Genomic DNA, 17,866 nt, shown 5'->3' with positions numbered 1-17,866 from the left:
ATTTGGTTCTATTAAGATTTCAAATAAGGCATAAAATAAGATTTTGCTGTGGTTCTCTAGCAGTGTGGATGGCACTGAGGTAACCTACAGTATTATGAATATTATGTATACTAATTAAATTACTGATGAGATTAGAAATTATATTGATGATATTGTTAATATCATGATAAAATGATGACGTTAGTCTCACAGTAACTGGCGTTACTGCCAGCACTTCAGGAAAGGTGTGACCTGACAACCCAGAATCTCAAGAGTATGACGAGCATCTCCAACCATGCTTATCAAAATAAATTGAAGATTTAACTACTTTAGGGAGAAAACAATTTTTCAAAAAATAGCAGATCCACACGCTCACAAGTTCACACCGCCTTGCAACATGTTTTGAGCTTGTAGATTGGCGTTTTGTGTAGATCGTGTTTTGCCAATTATTTGGGGGCCCACTTGTAGTATCCTCACAGCCCACAGGTTGAGAATCACTGATCTATACTGGATATAATATCTGGCATGAGTTATCTTTTTCGTCATATCCTACAGACCAACATGGTTTCTGTGAACATGCAAGTACAGACACCCAGATATAAGAGCATCAACAGTTCCTGGGTTCCTCCATCAGGCCCATTAGGAGGACTTGCGAAGACTTCAAACACCAATTTGTTCTGCAAATAGCCTATTCAATTTGTGACCGCCAAAGAGAGACACCTCTCTCCCTCTCTGCAGTAATTGAATCTTCAAAGGGACATTTTCCTCTATTTCTGTCAGGCATTATGGTGATGAATAGCAAACGCCCAATTGAACAGAAAGAGAGTGATACATGTTTATCCATTTTTCCTTTTAGACGCCCGTCATGACCATTGTTAATTGCCATGCAGGAAATTGAAAGGCAACGCTACTGCATTTGGAATATTAAACACAGATACTGGTCACACAAACTGTTATCAAAAGGTTGCATGAAAAGCAAATGCTTGACACTTGTACAGATTATTGTATATACCATTCACGAGAAGTCAGGAATCGTTCATTAGTAAAAAAAACAAGGCATTGTTCTACTACACTGATGTACTGCAAGGATCAAAAACAATCTAATTGCATGAGATGGCAATATTTAGCACACACATAATTACAAAACAAAACATACAAAACATATGCAAACCTACTCGAACGCAGTTATAATCTCCTGTCTGTTAGGATCATTATGTCAAGCAATCACCAGGAAACGTCTTATTTTTGAAATCTTGATGATTTTTTTTTATTAATTAAATACACCATACTGGAGCAAATGTCTCGGAAAATATCACAAATAAATTTATCTTTCATTCAGCATTTTATATGTTGGTGAAAATCTCTACATTACTGACTAGGAGCATGTTTCCTTACGGCTGATTTATACTTCGTTGCACATGGGTGTCGCGCGCCGAAGATAGCCGATCTACAACCTCATCACAACACATCACAGAGCTTGTACATCCCCCATGTCCTGTGCGTGACACCTACGCACAGCTATAAGTATAACTCAGGCTTTAGTTTGCCATGGGTTCGGGGGGGGGGGGTAAAGACTGGACTGTGTGTTGAGGGTAGAATGTACTGTAGCCACGCCTTGACAACGACATTTACATGCATACTGTACATACATGGTAGTTATACAAATACAACGCGAGTGTTCATGATTTGTTTTCCACAAAAAGCCACAGATTCTTTTTCCCCCGTCTCTCTCTGTCTCTAAACCCCAACTTTTCATTATACACCACCAAAGAAAACACATCCCTCCCTTTACAACATTTAAAATATAGAAAGTGGAAACACCATGTTGATTCGAGGGAAATGGAGGATAGAAAAGGAAAAGATTTTTTTTAAGGTCCCGGTCACTTCCCTCCCGCCCTCCCCCCAAAATTGTCTTTAAACAAATGCACAAACGCAGATTTCAAAAGCCCTGCGTTCGAGTACCCTTTGTGTCTCTTTTTTTCGTTCTCCGCTCTCGCTCCCCTCACTTCACCCAGAACATCCACCGCGTGGCATCTCATTTTGTCTTCCTGAAGAGTCCCTCAGGCGGCTCGGCTCTGACCAGTCTCTTTTATTTATTTATTTATCTTTTTTTAAATTCCAGGGCCACAGAGTCCTCGGTATCCCAGTTTTGGGGCATTTGTGGCCGCCGAGAATCCACCCATAACCTTGGGGAAAGCCAAAGACTGAAAGTGTCTGTGGGTTTATGGACTTCAGAAATAATATCAGAGTATAGGTAAGGTAGGATGGAGGTGGTGCTCCTGGGTACTCAGGGTTGATGGACACAAGGAGCCTGGGAGCTCAGCTAAAGAAAAAAGAAAAACAGGCTTGGGGTGCTGATCCACGTCGTCTCGGGTGACAATGAGTTAAGGGTTTAAATGAAGGCACGCATCCTGCTTCCTGCACGGCGCTCGTTCTCTCTCTCTCTCTCTCTCTCTCTCCCCCCACCCGGCCTAACACACCTAAAGGGATGGAAGATAAAAGTGGGAAAAACAAAAAGATCAAAAGGTGAGTCAATGTGGGTTGGAGAGAGAGACAAAAGGTGAGATGACAGTAACAAGAGAAGAGTCAGGGTCCTCCTCCCTGAAGCATTCACACACTAAAACACTCCCACAATATTCCACAGCATTCCTGTGAGCTGCGGAAGATTCCATCAACGGGTTTTTATTCCCCCTTTCCTCATCAGATCCAGTAAAGCCCTCATTTAATTTATTGATCAGTGAGGCTTTGGAAACCATCTGCTGCCCCATTTCCTTTGCATTAACTTTAAAGGTGCACGCATGAAGTGATTCTCTTTGGTATAATTTTAACAATGCTCCAACGTAACCACAGGAGGCGACCGAGTTCCTGTGAAAACTCTAAAAATGCGGCAGAATAAAGGCAATTATCTGTCTCGCTTCCACAAACATTCAGGCCAACTTTTTCATCTCTCTATTCCCCCCCCTTTCGCTCCCTTTGCTTCTTTCCTTTACGATTTCTAAGGGGCAATTTACTTTTCCCTTCATCCCTCAATCCACTAGGAGGGCGTCAAGTCTATTAGTAATTGCAAACTCCTACTTGGGGGCTAATTAAAGTGACTGACGCTGTGAGGGTCTCGTTCCCCTGGGTCATGGCTGCTCCGTATGAGAAAGGTAATTTGTCTGTCCTGAAGAAGGAGATTAGGGAGAGCCGGGGAGGCCTACTTAATAAATGAGCATCAAATGTCCTGTGTGCCACGACGAGCACACAGACGACACCAATTGTGTCACTGTGAAATCGCACATTATCAAAATGATGGCCAATAGATGAGCCTGCATGTCCATGCGGGCAAAGACTGATTCATTTGCTTTCCACACTGCTTCCTCCCTCTCTCTCTCTCTCTCTCTCACACACTGCCTCTCTATTTGCTTGTTATGTTGCACTGCTGGAGATATGTAAGTTGTATTGGCTTTGAAAGCCCCTCTCAGCACCAGCAGTTATTCTACTAGGAATGTACGGTGCACTCATACTGCACATGCAACCGCACACAGCTGCTGTTTACACAGACTCAAAGAAACACAACCTATGTCTGATGAAGGTCCTCACCAGGAACATAATTCTACTGGTTTCACAGAGACGACACGAGGCCTCTCAACCCGCTGTGCTAGGGAGGGAGGTGTCTCTGTTTATTTAATAATTCCCTCTCCGCTATAATTAAAGCACCAGGGCCAATATTCAGATTGCATTTTAGCATCAATAATTCAGTAGTTTTCACTACAATTGATGTTAGACCATAAATAAACAATGAGGCCTCATATTTACTGCACCAGCCATGGTACAGCAGACACTGTGGGAGGGGGGGGGGGCGGCGGAGAGCAAAGGACTTAAACAGACATTTAAAATTAAGCTAGATAATGCAACGGCTTTCAATTTGAATGTGAGGCACTCTTAAGAGCTGATTTGTAAAAGTGACAAGCCCTTAAAAGGCCTGTAATGTGGAGGAAGGGAGGGGTTGAGGGAGAGTGTGTGTGTGGGGGGGGTTTAATGGAGTTCCACCTCTCCACCACTCACATATCCACTCAAGGTGAAATGCATGCTTCCAACAATATAATTCCTCCTTCAGTCCAACTCTGACACACACACACACACACACACACACACACACACACCAGTGTGTGCAGACAAGGTATCAATAAAGCTGCTTGTTGTGAGAGCCGCAATGATTCTATCACCCTGCTGGCAGAATGGGAGCTATCCTGAAGAATGAAGTTATCCTCCATATATGATTAGTCCCTCTGTTTCTGCTTTCACCGGAGGCATCCAGATCAAATCAGGGTGAGCCGTGATGACATGTTGCATGATATACTAGCTGTGGCTGGGTGTCTGTGATGAACCTCAGGCCTTGGATACATATTTTCGGCCCTGCACGTAATAACTCCGAGCAGGTGGTAACACTCACATTGATACCGTTGACGAATGCGTCCTTTAAAGCAGAGAAGAAAGAACACAAAAGTAGCTGCTAATAGAGACGGGCTTTATGTCGTTGCTCTGCAACATTGTTGATCGACTACTGTGTGATTTGTTGGAGGGAGACAGAGAACGTGACACTTCTAACGACTTTTAGGCTCATTGTATGATGAATATCTGAAGTAGCTGATCTGCAAGTTCACAGCACATCGCATGGTGACATGTTGTGAGTTTGAAAATTGGTGATTCTTGAAAATGTGAACAATACAAAATAAAAAAAGGAAAATATCACCAAAATAGGGATGGCAGGATTAATGTGGTTAATGCGTGAGGAACAAAAAAACGCTTGTGCTTATAGTGTTTGTGTACACACGAGTAAGGCACTCTGAATCACTCTCACAGATTCTATGTGGCTCCCCACCCCACCCCATGCCTTCTGTCCACTGCACAGAGAATGATGGAAAAATCCATCGCCGGTCTAAAAAAATATTTAAATTCATCTTCGGTCAATAACATTTAATATCTATTCCTTGCCTCGCAGTAAAGACGAAATCAATGTCATCAATATAATCAGAGTGAAAAATGTGGGCGTTGAGAAATAACAGAATCCCCCCTTCCTCTCTCTCCCTCTGTCAACTACTCCTGTTGACTGATGATAACCTTGCACTGACTGGCCTTTTTTCGGGAGTTACCGCCTGACCCTTTGAAATGAGGCCGCAGACAGGAAGCGAGCGGAGATACCTCTAGATCAGCGGTTCTCAAACTTTTCTGGATCAGGGCCCACTTGAACATCTCGAAGGCGTTCGCGGCTCACCCATCTAACCACTTAACATGGCAGCCAAAGGGCGGGTGGTCAGATGGGTGTGCATTTTCAGAGCATGTTTATTTTAATCAATCGATTGTTCCGGCTTGGATCAATGGAACCGACGTAGTATACTTTAAATACGCATTTATCGGTATCAATCAATCGAATCAATTGAAACACATTCTTTCAAGGCATTAAAGAAAATATATATATTTTTCATATTAACATATTTACATTATCATTAACATTTTAGTATCTTGCCAATTATTTGGGGGCTCACTTGCAATGTCCTCACTGCCCACAGGTGGGGAAAGGCTGCTCTAGCTCCACCAGGGCAGCACAGAGCTTTAAAGGGAAAGGCTGCTCTAGCTCCACCAGGGCAGCACAGAGCTTTAAAGGGAAAGGCTGCTCTAGCTCCACCAGGGCAGCACAGAGCTTTCATTTTCCATTGATAAAGGCTGCTCTAGCTCCACCAGGGCAGCACAGAGCTTTCATTTTCAATGTCCTCACTGCCCACAGGTGGGGAAAGGCTGCTCTAGCTCCACCAGGGCAGCACAGAGCTTTCATTTCCCATTGATAACAGGGATGGCTCTTACCTTCTGGTCGGGCAGTAGGGGGTTTGTCTGCAGTGAACTCAAGTGGCCATTGATGAGAGCTGTGGGTCTGTCGTGTTCGCAGAACAGGCTTCCGTTGATGTAGTGGAACCGGTCCCCTGGGACCAGACGGTTCCGGCAGGTGGAACACGTGAAACACTGTAGCGGGGGGATAGAGAGACACAATGAAGATAATCTATTCTATCCATCTCTATCGCACACACTCACAGACACAGCCCCTCGGACCATGAGGCAAGAGCACTCCATCCAGTTATGTGATGATACCTTTGGCTTTTTAGTGAATGTGCATGAGCATGCACACGTGTGTGTGTGTGTGTACGGAAATACAGACACAATGAGTGAGAGGCAAGCAGTTAACCATAGTCTTCCTTCCGAATGTTTTGCATATTTTTGCTGAATGTTTGTGTATTTCCACCAAATGTTTGTGTATTTTCGACTGCCCAGAATAGGTTCATGTGGTTATTATAAGGATCATGTTACTTTAGGACATTACGTGTGAGGTTGTTCCTTGAGGTATTTGACATGCAGGTTTATAACAGTATGTATTTTTTGGAAAACCTTAACAATCAACAAACCAGGTTTGTTGACCCAGCTTTAAACATCGACTACATGCTTGACCTTGAAGGCCTTCAATGTATGAATGCTAATCAGTCCCCCTTATCGTGCTTTGTCGTCTTATCATAATCATTCTTATCATTCTTAGTCTGAACATTTAAGGCTAATGAATACTTTGCCGCACGCCTCTTTCGACCATTGTCACCCGCCAAGAAAGAAGTTACTTGTAGAGCAAAAAGTGTCCCGCAACAATGTACCGTTACCGTATAAAGTCTGGTTCTTGGTGTGGGGGCCCAGGGGTCCTTGAGGGAGTTCCAAGAGGGACCCCAGTTAAATGATTGATAGTTGGGAATCAAATTATAGTTATAGACCCTTTCGGGTCTATAACTCTGAGAGTGTACAAATGGTTCCATTTGTATGCTCTCAGAGTTAAATTCGATTTTACAGTGTAGATTAGGGTTTCAGGGGGTCTGTGACCAGATGCATATCAAACTGTGGGTCTGGTCATTGAAATGAACAAGGATTAGCCCATACATTATGGACATCATCATGGACATTACCTTAAGGTGGTACACATTGCCCTGTGCCCTCATCACCAATTCACTGGCTGGAATGGACTGACCACACGCACTGCAAGCTCCGCTGTTACCGAATAATCTACAAAATGAACAAAAGAAAAGCAAGCGTTACAGCAACATTGTATAGAACTGCAAGCCGGCGTTCAGTCATGTAAAATGTACTCTACATATGTTGGCCGAGTTTGGTATCCACCAAACTAAAGGACGAGCTCAGTCCTTCACCTAAAAGGAAATATAAATCCACAATGAGGAATGCAGTTAGACTTGACACAGTCATATACAAAAATCACAGCAACTATACCCACCACTGCACTGCAGCTACAGCACGCCAAACTGCACATTACTTTTGGTGCACTTTTTTTTGCAACGTAATAATAACCTGGAACATAAGCAATCAGGGCCTAAGAGGATTTGATTGTACATCGAGGCGGAGACATAGTGCTTTTGCCATTAGGACCTCTGTGAATGCTCTGTCAGTGCCGCGTTTCCATTAGAAACCCGCAGCTACTCGGGTTGATATATAATGTGCATGGGTTAACCTTTTCAATCATGGTGTCAACACTTTAGATTTGCTTCTGCTCATCTCTTTCGTCCGTAACCTTCTCTCTCCCTCTCCCTCTCCCTCTCTCTCTCTCTCTCTCTCTCTCTCTCGCTGCCTCTTGATAATGAAATGCTTGCTCCAGCTTCCCTTCTATCTTCCTTCTGAGTCCACAATTTAGATTACTTCATCTTGGTGAGCAGCAAACTGAATGAAATTTCGATTTGAGCAGAAAGTAATTTACTGGGATCTGGACCCATTTGTCATCATATCTCACTGGGTGTTTGCTCTATCACTGCACTTTTCCTAAGCAATCAAATAAGACCACGGCATCTGACATGCTCAGGAGAGGGGGGGGGGGGGGCTGGGGGGAGGATGGAAAGAGAAAGGGATAGGGGGGAGTGGTTAACATCGGTGTGTGTGAATCTGATAAAGATGTTTTGGCCAAAAGAAAAAAAGTAGCAAGGAAGAAGAAAAAAAGACAACAACGAAATGTACTGTAGTTATTATTATTTATAAAAACCCACAGACAGGCTTAACTCCTTTCAACCTCGCATCCCTATTTTGAGGATGTGATTGATTGTCAGTCAAGTGAACATTTCTTAAAAATAACATTTCTTAAATAAACTAAAAGCTCACAACACTTTGTGATGTGTTGTTATTAGCTTGTTGTAGCGCTTCCATTCTCGCTACTTTTGCATGACACTGTTGTACAAAGTATAAGATAGGGCATTAATTTAAGAAAAGAAAAAGGATGAAATATGGAGATACAAGATTTCTGCCGGACAGCAACGATACTTCACAAAGGAGTTCAAGGAGAACTCTTTAAGATATATGCTGCATGCAAATAACTACGAAGAAAAAACTGTGAAACTGACAAGAGGGATGAAATGCTTCTTGTACCCAAAGCGAGGCCCGCACGTAATTGTTAAAACATATTGACAAAACGGCATGGGGGAGTTCTTTGTAAAAGGGACACTAAAATAGCTTTCAATAGGCAAGGCCCCTGGAAGAAGCAAATTTCGTCTTGGCATCGATTGGAAGGCCTCCATCAAAACTCAATTTCAGAAACTAATTAACTGGAGACTGTTGTCACAACATTGCCAATATTGTGCCTTTGCCGGGACAAACACGACGCCGGTGACGAGCACAAAGCCTTTGTTTTAAAAACACTACTGTGTCTGTGTTCGTTTGTTTGGAAGGAGGGGGGGACGGGGTTCACAAGCAATCACACTTACCAAATCAAGAGGCATCATTCCAAACAATAATGTCTATCTGTTCTTGACTTGGACATGCAAAAGTTTAAACTTTTGTCAATTTCATTTTCTGATATGCCCATGATGCAAACTGAACAAAATGGAATGTGTTCTATATTTCCCTTTGTGTGTGTGTGTGTGTGTGTGTGTGTGTGTGTGTGTGTGTGTGTGTGTGTGTGTGTGTGTGTGTGTGTGTGTGCGTGCGTGCATGCTTCTGTGTACTTGTATTACTATACTGAGGGCCAAATGTATAGTATAGCTATTTTTGGTGCGACACTGGCATGCAACCAAGTATAACTCAGGTTTTTAGGATTGGCAAGTAGTTTTGATGTTTTGATGTCCTCACAAGTATAGTAATACCAACTGTGTGTGTGTGTGTGTGTGTGTGTGTGTGTGTGTGTGTGTGTGTGGGCTTCTTACAACAAAGGAAAAGGCTATGGGAGATTTCTGCCGCAGCCCTCGTTCTTTACCACTGGGCACCACTCATACCAGGTTAATTATTTGACAAGGCGACGGCTCCTGATACGAGTTGATTTAAAGGCCTGAAGCCTTCAGGTGCTCAATTAAGTTGCTATCAGTTTGCACTTGGACTCTAATGGCCTCGTCTTCCATTGAACTCCTGTAAAGGGGTGAAGAAGAAACCTCGGGTCAGTGTAATTAAAGCCAGGGGACTCTTTAATTGCAGTGACACATCTGGTTTCATCCCCCACACGCCCCCACCCTACTCCAAATCAGCCGCGTAGTTTCCAGGCCTGAGCCTTGTGAGATCATTTACAGACGCGGGAGGATGGCTTTGTCAAGAGCAACGTAAAGAGAGCGCCACGTTGATTTATTTGTTCCCCCCTCAACCACTCACACCGGGGATCTGACTTTGAAATAGCCCACTACCACCACGAGCGACGTCTTTCATTAAATAAAAAACAAATTTGGAGCCATCCTCGCTGTCTATGGGCGATGACTATTGGATTTCATTTCGGCAAAGCCTTGCCAGGTGAAATATAGCATGGCTTGCTGTTAGGGGCTGTCTGGTAAATGCAGAGCTCATTCACCAAGGCCTCAGAGCGGGGTAAAATTACCCCCACAACAATGATTTCTGCAACACAGTCCATTAAAAATGACTCCCTACATCAGCAGCCAAAGCACCTTAAAAGCACTCGGCCATATTGATACTGAGCGAGGCTTTGCATAATGGCAAGAGCTGCATTAGAGGAAGGGTGGGAGAGGAGGGTGGAGTGTGTGTGTGGGGGGGGTTGTGGTGGTGTTGGTGGTGAGGGTAGAGGTGTGGGGGGGATCAGCCAAATTACACTTGGTTAATTCAGAGTAACAGATCTGGCCCCAAGTGAATTGAAGGCCTTGAATTAATTCTGTTATGACAAATCAAGATAAACGTTTCCCCTAAATTGCATGCGATTTAATTAATTTCTGAGATCCCCCTTTTTTCCTCTTCCCTGCCCTAATAGTTCACATTCTCTGGTGCTGTCATAGTGCTTGAGTGGGCAGACTTCAAAGTGATATTAAATAACCAAGTATTAGATTTACCTCACACGTTCCATTGGAAAAGTGCCATTTAATTACCTAGGCTTATTCAATTAAGGGGGACAGCATTTCCCCTGAATCCAGCAGCCACATGTATATTAATTCTCTCTCCACTAGCAGCAGGCACAAATAATACCAACCTCCAGCTTCAAAACAACACCATCCAGGAGAGCAAACAATAACTTTGAGGTAAAACAAACCCTATATACTTTGTTGTACAACAAATAGTGAAAATGACTGATCTATAAGCCCTCGGCGCATTGCGAGCCTGTAGATGTGCTATTCTTTCAATCAAAAAAAATATATTTTTTGAAACTTCATGCCAATTTGCCCAAAATAGGAACACCAGGGTTAATAGGCCTATGTGTAGCGCCATGGAAGAGGCTGTACCATGCAGTGCAGAGATGCATGCTAGTCCTGTGGCATTTGTGGCATCTGTGCATCCCCTGCGTGATTGATGAGAGATGGGTATCATCCTACGCCAGGCGAATATCCCATTAGCCATAATGTGATGCATTTCCACTCAAGCATCCTGATCAATCGGATTGAGCATTATCATATTGCTCGTATTAATAAACATTAAAGAAATATATAACTCCCAAATGTATGCTGTAAAGTAGACGCCGGCTTTGTAATCCATCACAAAAACAAAAAGAGGCTGGCCTGGCCCTTTAAGATGAAAAAAAGAAGAAAACACACACGCACACAGTCACACACACACACACACACACACACACACACACACACACACACACACACAGGCAACTGGCCTTCGCAATAATCCCCCATCTCGCTCCGTCTTTCTCTCTTGCTCTCTCTCAAAAGCCAATTTGGTTAATTAAATGTTTTGTTTGCAATGTGGCTCTCATTCATTTCGGACACGTCATTGGGAGCGGATACAAGCCAGAGACCAGATCTCATTAGATAAAACCCATCAGGACTAAAGGAAATGGAGGGGGAGAATAATTAAAGCATTTAATTGTGTGGACTCACTGTCAGATTGCCCCCCTCCCCTCCCCCTGGCAGCCCCCCCCCCCCCGCTTATCTCCGCAGACATCTCGTGCTTCCATATAAGATGTGTTCTCTCTCCAGCAAGCGCCATGGTCTCATTTACAAGTGGAAAAGGTGTACCCACATTTTACCCCTTCCGATTTTAATTAGGTTATATTCCCATTATGAATGAAGTACCCCATTGACTTTCCTCAGCCTTTCTACGGGGGGGTGGAGAGAGTGCACCACACACAGGCACACTTTAGATTTCGACTCGTCTGCGCAGGGTTTAATAACTGTGTGCCATGTTCATTTTCACCTCCTGAATTGTTTGGAGTGCAGCTGGTGGAAAAATTCACTGGCAAAGTCAGTGGCCGTTAATGTAAGTAAAACTACAGCTGCACACACACCCACAAACATCTACTACAGCAAGGAACACAGGCTCATCTTTTTAAAGATCTTCAAAGAGGAAGAAAGGAAATACTATACTATATTTGAAAGAGCAAATATAGGCTGAAATGTGTGTGCACAGTAAAATCTACTGTAAATGTATCTCCAAAATGTGTACAAATGGAACCACAGTCTTCGGAGTTAAATACTAAGTGACTGTATAAGTTCAGTGTTGCAATGAATAATCATATTGAAGTGTGCTTGTGTTTGCTGCTCAATGAAGGCTGCTGCTTGTCCTTCTCAGGGGTCAAACTGTTGAATGGTCAAGTTGTCACTTCAGACTATTCCACATTATCAGAATGAGAGTGTCGTCACCCAGCTCTGGTTCAAGGTCCGACACGCTTGCATAAATATTTTAAAAGCCCCTTTTCGCTAATTAAATGCTCCCTTTCTGATCCACAAACTCAACAAAAAAGGAGAGGGACCCCCTCCAATTCCACAAGAGCCCCAGAGAGTTCATGTGTCCCGAGCATGTCGGTAGAGCAAACGACAAGCGTGCAAGACCCTGCCCCTCTCCTTCAGCTAGCCATGAATGACAAACAGACGTGCAGATGGTGTGCAGAACAACTCCTCAGCTCTGTCAACATGCATGTCTGTGACCTCTTTTAGGCAGAGTCCAGGGACACTTCAACCAGACCGTTTTAATGAGCCCGGGCCCCGAATGATGAGATACATGTTGCAAAAATAACAATGAAAAAAAGAAAAGAAAAACATCCAACCTCATACTCTATGGCCAATTCCAATAATGCATTTGCAACTATTTTGGATGAATTAATGAAAGAAAAAGTATAATTTCTTTTCAGAACATTTGTTTTTGTGGTAGGCTATAAACGACAAACGAATAACAAAACACAATACTTTCAACAAAATATCATAGAAAGAAAAAAAATTAAAATACATTTGTTTTAGTTCACACCGTGGAGTTACCGCAGTGAGAAACAGTAATTTCTTTACCTGATATAGTCGTTTCTGCAAAGGATCATGCCGCTTTTCGTGTAGCACGATGTGCCTATTTCGCCCAGCTGGGCCTGGCAGCATGAACACTTGAGGCAACGGCTGTGCCAGTAACTGTCCATGGTGTAAAGAAGGAAACGGTCTGCGATTTTGCCCCCACAGCCTGCACACCGCTTCCAGGAGAGAGAGCCTGTTCCCACCGGTGGTGGCTGGCTGCTGCCTCCGGGATTCACCATTGTCCCTGAAAAACAGAATGAAAATAAATATTACATCTACTGTAGAAGGCTAGAAGCCATGTTTATTGCACATCGTACAGTCCAAAAGTTCTACCTGCTACTTGGTAGTTTTACCACTTTCAGTTTCAACCTGGCGTTCCTTGGAAAAAATATCTGATCTACAAGCTCACAGCGTGTCACCATGCAACACATTGCGAGCTTATAGATTGTCTATTTATTTTATTTTTAATAGGGCTTAAGTGGTTAAGGCCTTGTTTGGTACACAATGGCTCAGAACCAGCAATGGGTCGTGACCCTGTGTGTTCTGATTCCCAACATGACGACAGTGATACTGTATTAACACAACCTGGCAGAATCTATTGTACTTATTATCTATTCTATCCTCAACATGAAACTATTGGGCTTCATCATATGCTCTCGAGCATTGAGTGACATTACATTTTACTCTTCTTCAGTGGCTGCAGACTGCAGATTCCACAACGGCAACAATAGTTGATCTCATTAGGGGGCCAGCCCAGTTCCATGTGCTGTCCTGGTACAAGAGAACCACGGGTCATTTAGTGAACTAATCTGCCCTTGATCTCAGCCTCATCCTCATGCTGTTGCTTGATTGGATGTCTCATGATGAATGTCTGTTAACTGATAACACTAGAGGCCACAGGAACAATTATGCAGCAGGATTGCCTTTTGTTGAGCATGTCTTTAGAATGTCTAAATAGCACAACAATACTTTGACACACTATGCCTCACTTCTTCCCAGTCTGTACAGGTAGAAAACATTTTGAAATGTAGCCACAAAAGAGCAGCCATACATTAAAAGATGTTGCCCAAAAGTTGGATTGTTGGTTCAGTGTTTACCAACACTCAGTCACTCAATGTTGCACCACTTCATGGCATCCTTATAATAAATTGCAATAACAATGTAGGGATAGGATCTATCCTCCACAACGCAATATCCATGTGGATTTATGGGACAGATAGCCATGATATACTATAGGCCTGCTGTGTAATCCTGTAGTACGGTAGGTTACCCACACCTAGCCTAGTTATAATCTATTAATGCAATGCAGGCATTTGTTTCCCCCACAAATGAATGTAGTTGTACCGGTAGGTATACGCTGTTTCTATTCTAATCCTCCCCAATTTTGTCAGGCAGACTTCATGGCTGGCTAAGCCAAATCTTTGTTGAAAGGCAGGTAGGCTAATTAGAGAGGGGAGGAGGGAGGTAGTGAGGGGGAGGGGGGTACAAAAGCATTCAGTAACCCCATTAGCGAAGGCTCTTAGGGACAAGCTATAGCGTATCTTAGTGCTGATTAAATCTAAAAGCAGATGAATCAAAAAGCCGACCTGAAAGTGACTCCCCTAGATAAATAAGACGGACCATCGTCAAGTTTCATTCAGAGAGAGAGAGGACTTTTTGCGGAGGGGAGGGGGAGAGGGGAGGCTTTTAACTTAAATGGGCCAACTCAAGTAATTACACGGACAGGCAATTTGGGCACCGAGATGTCGGAGCCGCGGAAATAGAAAACATATCAGGCGGCCAAACGCTAAAAGAGCCTGTCCGCTAGCCGCTCCGTTTTAATGGAAAATAAAAGTAGGCTAAGAGATCTAGTGCCCGTGAGCCCCCGTGGTATATCACACACTGGTCTTATCGTTGGGTAAAAGCATGAATAGAGACGAGGAGGGGGGATAATGTAGCAAGAATAACACAGGCTATCAAATATCACCGCTAGCATTCTTAAAGAAAAACGCCAGCTTTTTACGCGACCAAGTCGGAACCAACTAAGCAGCGCATAGCTTCCCTCCAATGTAATCTGTCTATAATTAGAATTCATTACAAGGAGTCATCATGCAACATCTAATGTTAGAAAAATTATGGACAGTCAAGACACCCACCTCGTTTGTCCCTTTTAAGTGTAATGGCTGAATCTGATTGTGAAGTTAATCAGTTGAATCTTGAACAGGCTGCTGAATGTATATTTATATTAATATTATGTTTAGCAGCAGGCTGGTTATTTAGTCCGTGAACTCTGGTAGTACGCACAGTCTCTGTCGCCACAAAACGATCTTTAAGTCCTTCTGTATGAACAGCGGAGAAAAAACCTCAGGACTTAAGCTGCCTTGACTGCTGCTGGAAAACCATGGAAGTACAGCAAATGGAGTTATCAGATAGTATTTCCAACGGATCCGTCCCGTTTTACTGTTGCTCGTGGCTGGCCGGGCTTTTCTCTCTGGAGTGGAAAGAGTCCATTACAAGGCGTAATGACAGGTCTGTGCATGCTGTAATGTCCTCCTCGGATCGAGAAGTGATCGGGCCCTGGACGGCAGGAGAAGATGAGGCTGCGACACACGCACAACACGCACACTACACACGCACACAGTGTGACTGTTCGTCCGCTGATCATCAGCTCTCTCTGGATGGATGGATGCTTGCTTGGTTGTTCTACATGTGTCGCTGACAGAGAAGAAATCTCCAGTAAACCCCTTTTAGGCGGATGACGTCAGCCTCTTTGCAGCCAATCTCCACGCAGTCCATTTAAGCGGAATAACAAATCCACCCAATCAGAAGAATGCGAGATGGACTTGGACACGCCGACGAGGACAGGAAAGAAATGCTGCAAAAAAGGAGGAAAAAAAAGAACACAAAATAATAATTATAATAAATAACGAGAAAATAAGTTGGGACAGGAATGGCCGGGCCGCTTCCGAATGGTTCGCGACATGGAACTGTGATTTGTGAGTGACGCGCGGCGTGTCACACTCAGATCATTCAGATGTATAAGCAACCGACGTGTGTCAGTGACAAGGAAGGGACGAACCAACAAATTCCAGGGGAGACCCCCGCTGCGTTAGGTCTAAAAGGTTTTTCTTTTTATTCCCTTGTGTCGTACTCGTAACAAGACAAGAGCATTATTTCCTTCACGGCCACAGTTTTAAGGTAACCGTTTTGAATGTCATGATTGTCATCCATCCATTTGCATATCACAGTAAAAATCCAAAATATAACAGAAGTTTAATTGGTTGCCAGTGCCACTCAATAACTTCATAATGTACTGTTGGATTACTCCTCCAACCTCGGAAAAATATCGAATAGCTGCGTAATGGCGCCATCGTCTGTCGTTAAGAGTAATTACAAGAAGGCGCACTTGTATTTGCACAAGCTTGACTGAGCTGCCGAAATCCCATATTGTCATTAATATTTTGACAATTTCTTTTAAGTTTCCACAAAATTAGCAAATATATATTTTTTAAATGGTAACCACGTTTCTTCTACAAATGTACATGTATATTATATTTTTCAAGAACAATTTGTCTTTCTAGGCATATGAACCACTATAATAACAGATTAATAACATATTCCATCCTCTTTCCCAAAAATCAATATGTTCATAAAACCCTTGAAGCACAAAGTTTCTATGATGCAGCTTCTAAAAAAAGGCAAGTGACTTTTTCAGTGACGATGACAGCTTTTGAACCAAAAGTTACCTTCAAAGTTATTTGTGATTCAGTAGGTAGAATGGGTTTTACATGACAAAACTGTTTTATTATGAGCTGCCCCAGCTTCATTAGAAAGACATCAGATGTGTAAAGATGATCTTATTCTTGACTTTAATTGTTTAATTATTCCTGCTGCTCCAAAGAGATTGCACTTCATCAAGTTGATTTCCCATTGGCAAAGCCACCCCCCCCCCCCCCCCCCCCTCCCCACCTGGGTTTGAGCTGCATTCTCTTGACGTTCTCATCAAGCCCCTCACTCTGTTGAACAAAAAACACAGAAGACGGCAAAGAATGTTGTTTCCACCAAGGAAATGATTAATTGATCTAAATGATTAAAAACAGAGCGAAATTAGGAGATGAATTTGAAAAGGAGGCCTCACAGGAAAAGCTTTGTTTGTTCCAGACCTAATTTAATGAGCTATTCATAACTGGGCAAGACAAATTATAGTCTTGCATGTTCCTTTTTCTGCAGTTCTTTTACAAAAATGATTGTGGCTAGTGAGGAGGAGGGCGGCATCAGAGATAGCTTCATAAATCCTGCCAGAGTGTCTCACACACACACCGGAAATAGACAATTTACAAGTTCCCAGCACATTGCAGTGCAACACGTGGTAAGCTTGTAGATCGGCTATTTTTGGTGTGAGACACCACGACAAAACCAAGTATAAATCAGGCTTAAAGGCGATAGGGGTGGATGCAGAGGGATGGAGATGGAGGGGGGCATTCCTCAGAAATTGGTCTTCCCTCTTTTCTCCTGAGATCTTTCAATCCTGTGGCAGTTTCTAAGCAGCCCCCATTATTAGGTGGACCAGATGAAAACAGTGGCACAACAATATGGTGCAACGCTGTTTCAATGTTTAAACAGGAGCAAGAGATAGAGTCAGATGTTGATACTCCCCACAGGGGTTTGTCTACAGAACTGAAGACAGGGTGACTACTTCATAATGAAGTTTCTTGTGTCCTGGGGGGGGGGGGGGGGCTCGTACGAGAGCTTCTGAAAGAGACATTCCGTGTGATGGTAAACTTTGGATTGGAATTCACACTTCATTATAATCTGTTAACATGGCAAGCTGCCACGGAGGGGTCTTGTGCTATCAAGATGGCCATATATCACAAGCTGCAGTAGCTTGAATAAATACCAACAAACAAGCGCACGTGTACACACACACGCACACACGCACACACACACACACACACACACACACACACACACACACACACACACACACACACACACACTTCCATGTGATATACATATTTCTACCATCAATTTGCTGGAATATATCTGACTGTATTGCAAAAGGTGTGTGTGTGTGTGTGTGTGTGTGTGTGTGTGTGTGTGTGTGTGTGTGTGTGTGTGTGTGTGTGCGGGCTGTCTTTTGGAGAGAATGATATTCGGTTAGCTGAGCCAATTGATGAGGGGAGATTAGAGTC

General features: G+C 43.3%; 1 protein-coding gene across 2 annotated transcripts; it reads right to left on the bottom strand.

Annotated features, from left to right (window-relative positions):
• Positions 1-366: 366 nt before the first annotated feature.
• lmo4b (LIM domain only 4b) lies at positions 367-15,377 on the bottom strand. Of its 2 annotated transcripts, XM_083766881.1 has the most exons (5): positions 14,831-15,377; positions 12,699-12,939; positions 6,957-7,053; positions 5,824-5,979; positions 368-2,459 (listed from the first exon to the last, which is right to left on the bottom strand). In XM_083766881.1, exons 2-5 carry the CDS (start codon positions 12,932-12,934, stop codon positions 2,451-2,453), a joined length of 498 nt encoding a protein of 165 aa, XP_083623007.1. In that variant the 5' UTR covers positions 12,935-12,939; positions 14,831-15,377; the 3' UTR covers positions 368-2,450. The 2 variants fall into 2 exon arrangements, with proteins under 2 accessions (XP_083623008.1, XP_083623007.1); XM_083766882.1 differs by lacking the exon at positions 14,831-15,377 and having other exon boundaries at positions 367-2,459; positions 12,699-12,935.
• Between the last annotated feature and the right edge of the window lie 2,489 nt (positions 15,378-17,866).

Source organism: Protomyctophum parallelum (genome assembly GCF_964188405.1).
Source record: "Protomyctophum parallelum genome assembly, chromosome: 6".
Lineage (NCBI taxonomy): Eukaryota > Metazoa > Chordata > Actinopteri > Myctophiformes > Myctophidae > Protomyctophum > Protomyctophum parallelum.
Note: the sequence above shows the minus strand (reverse complement) of the source record. Positions and strands in the feature narration are given on the sequence as shown.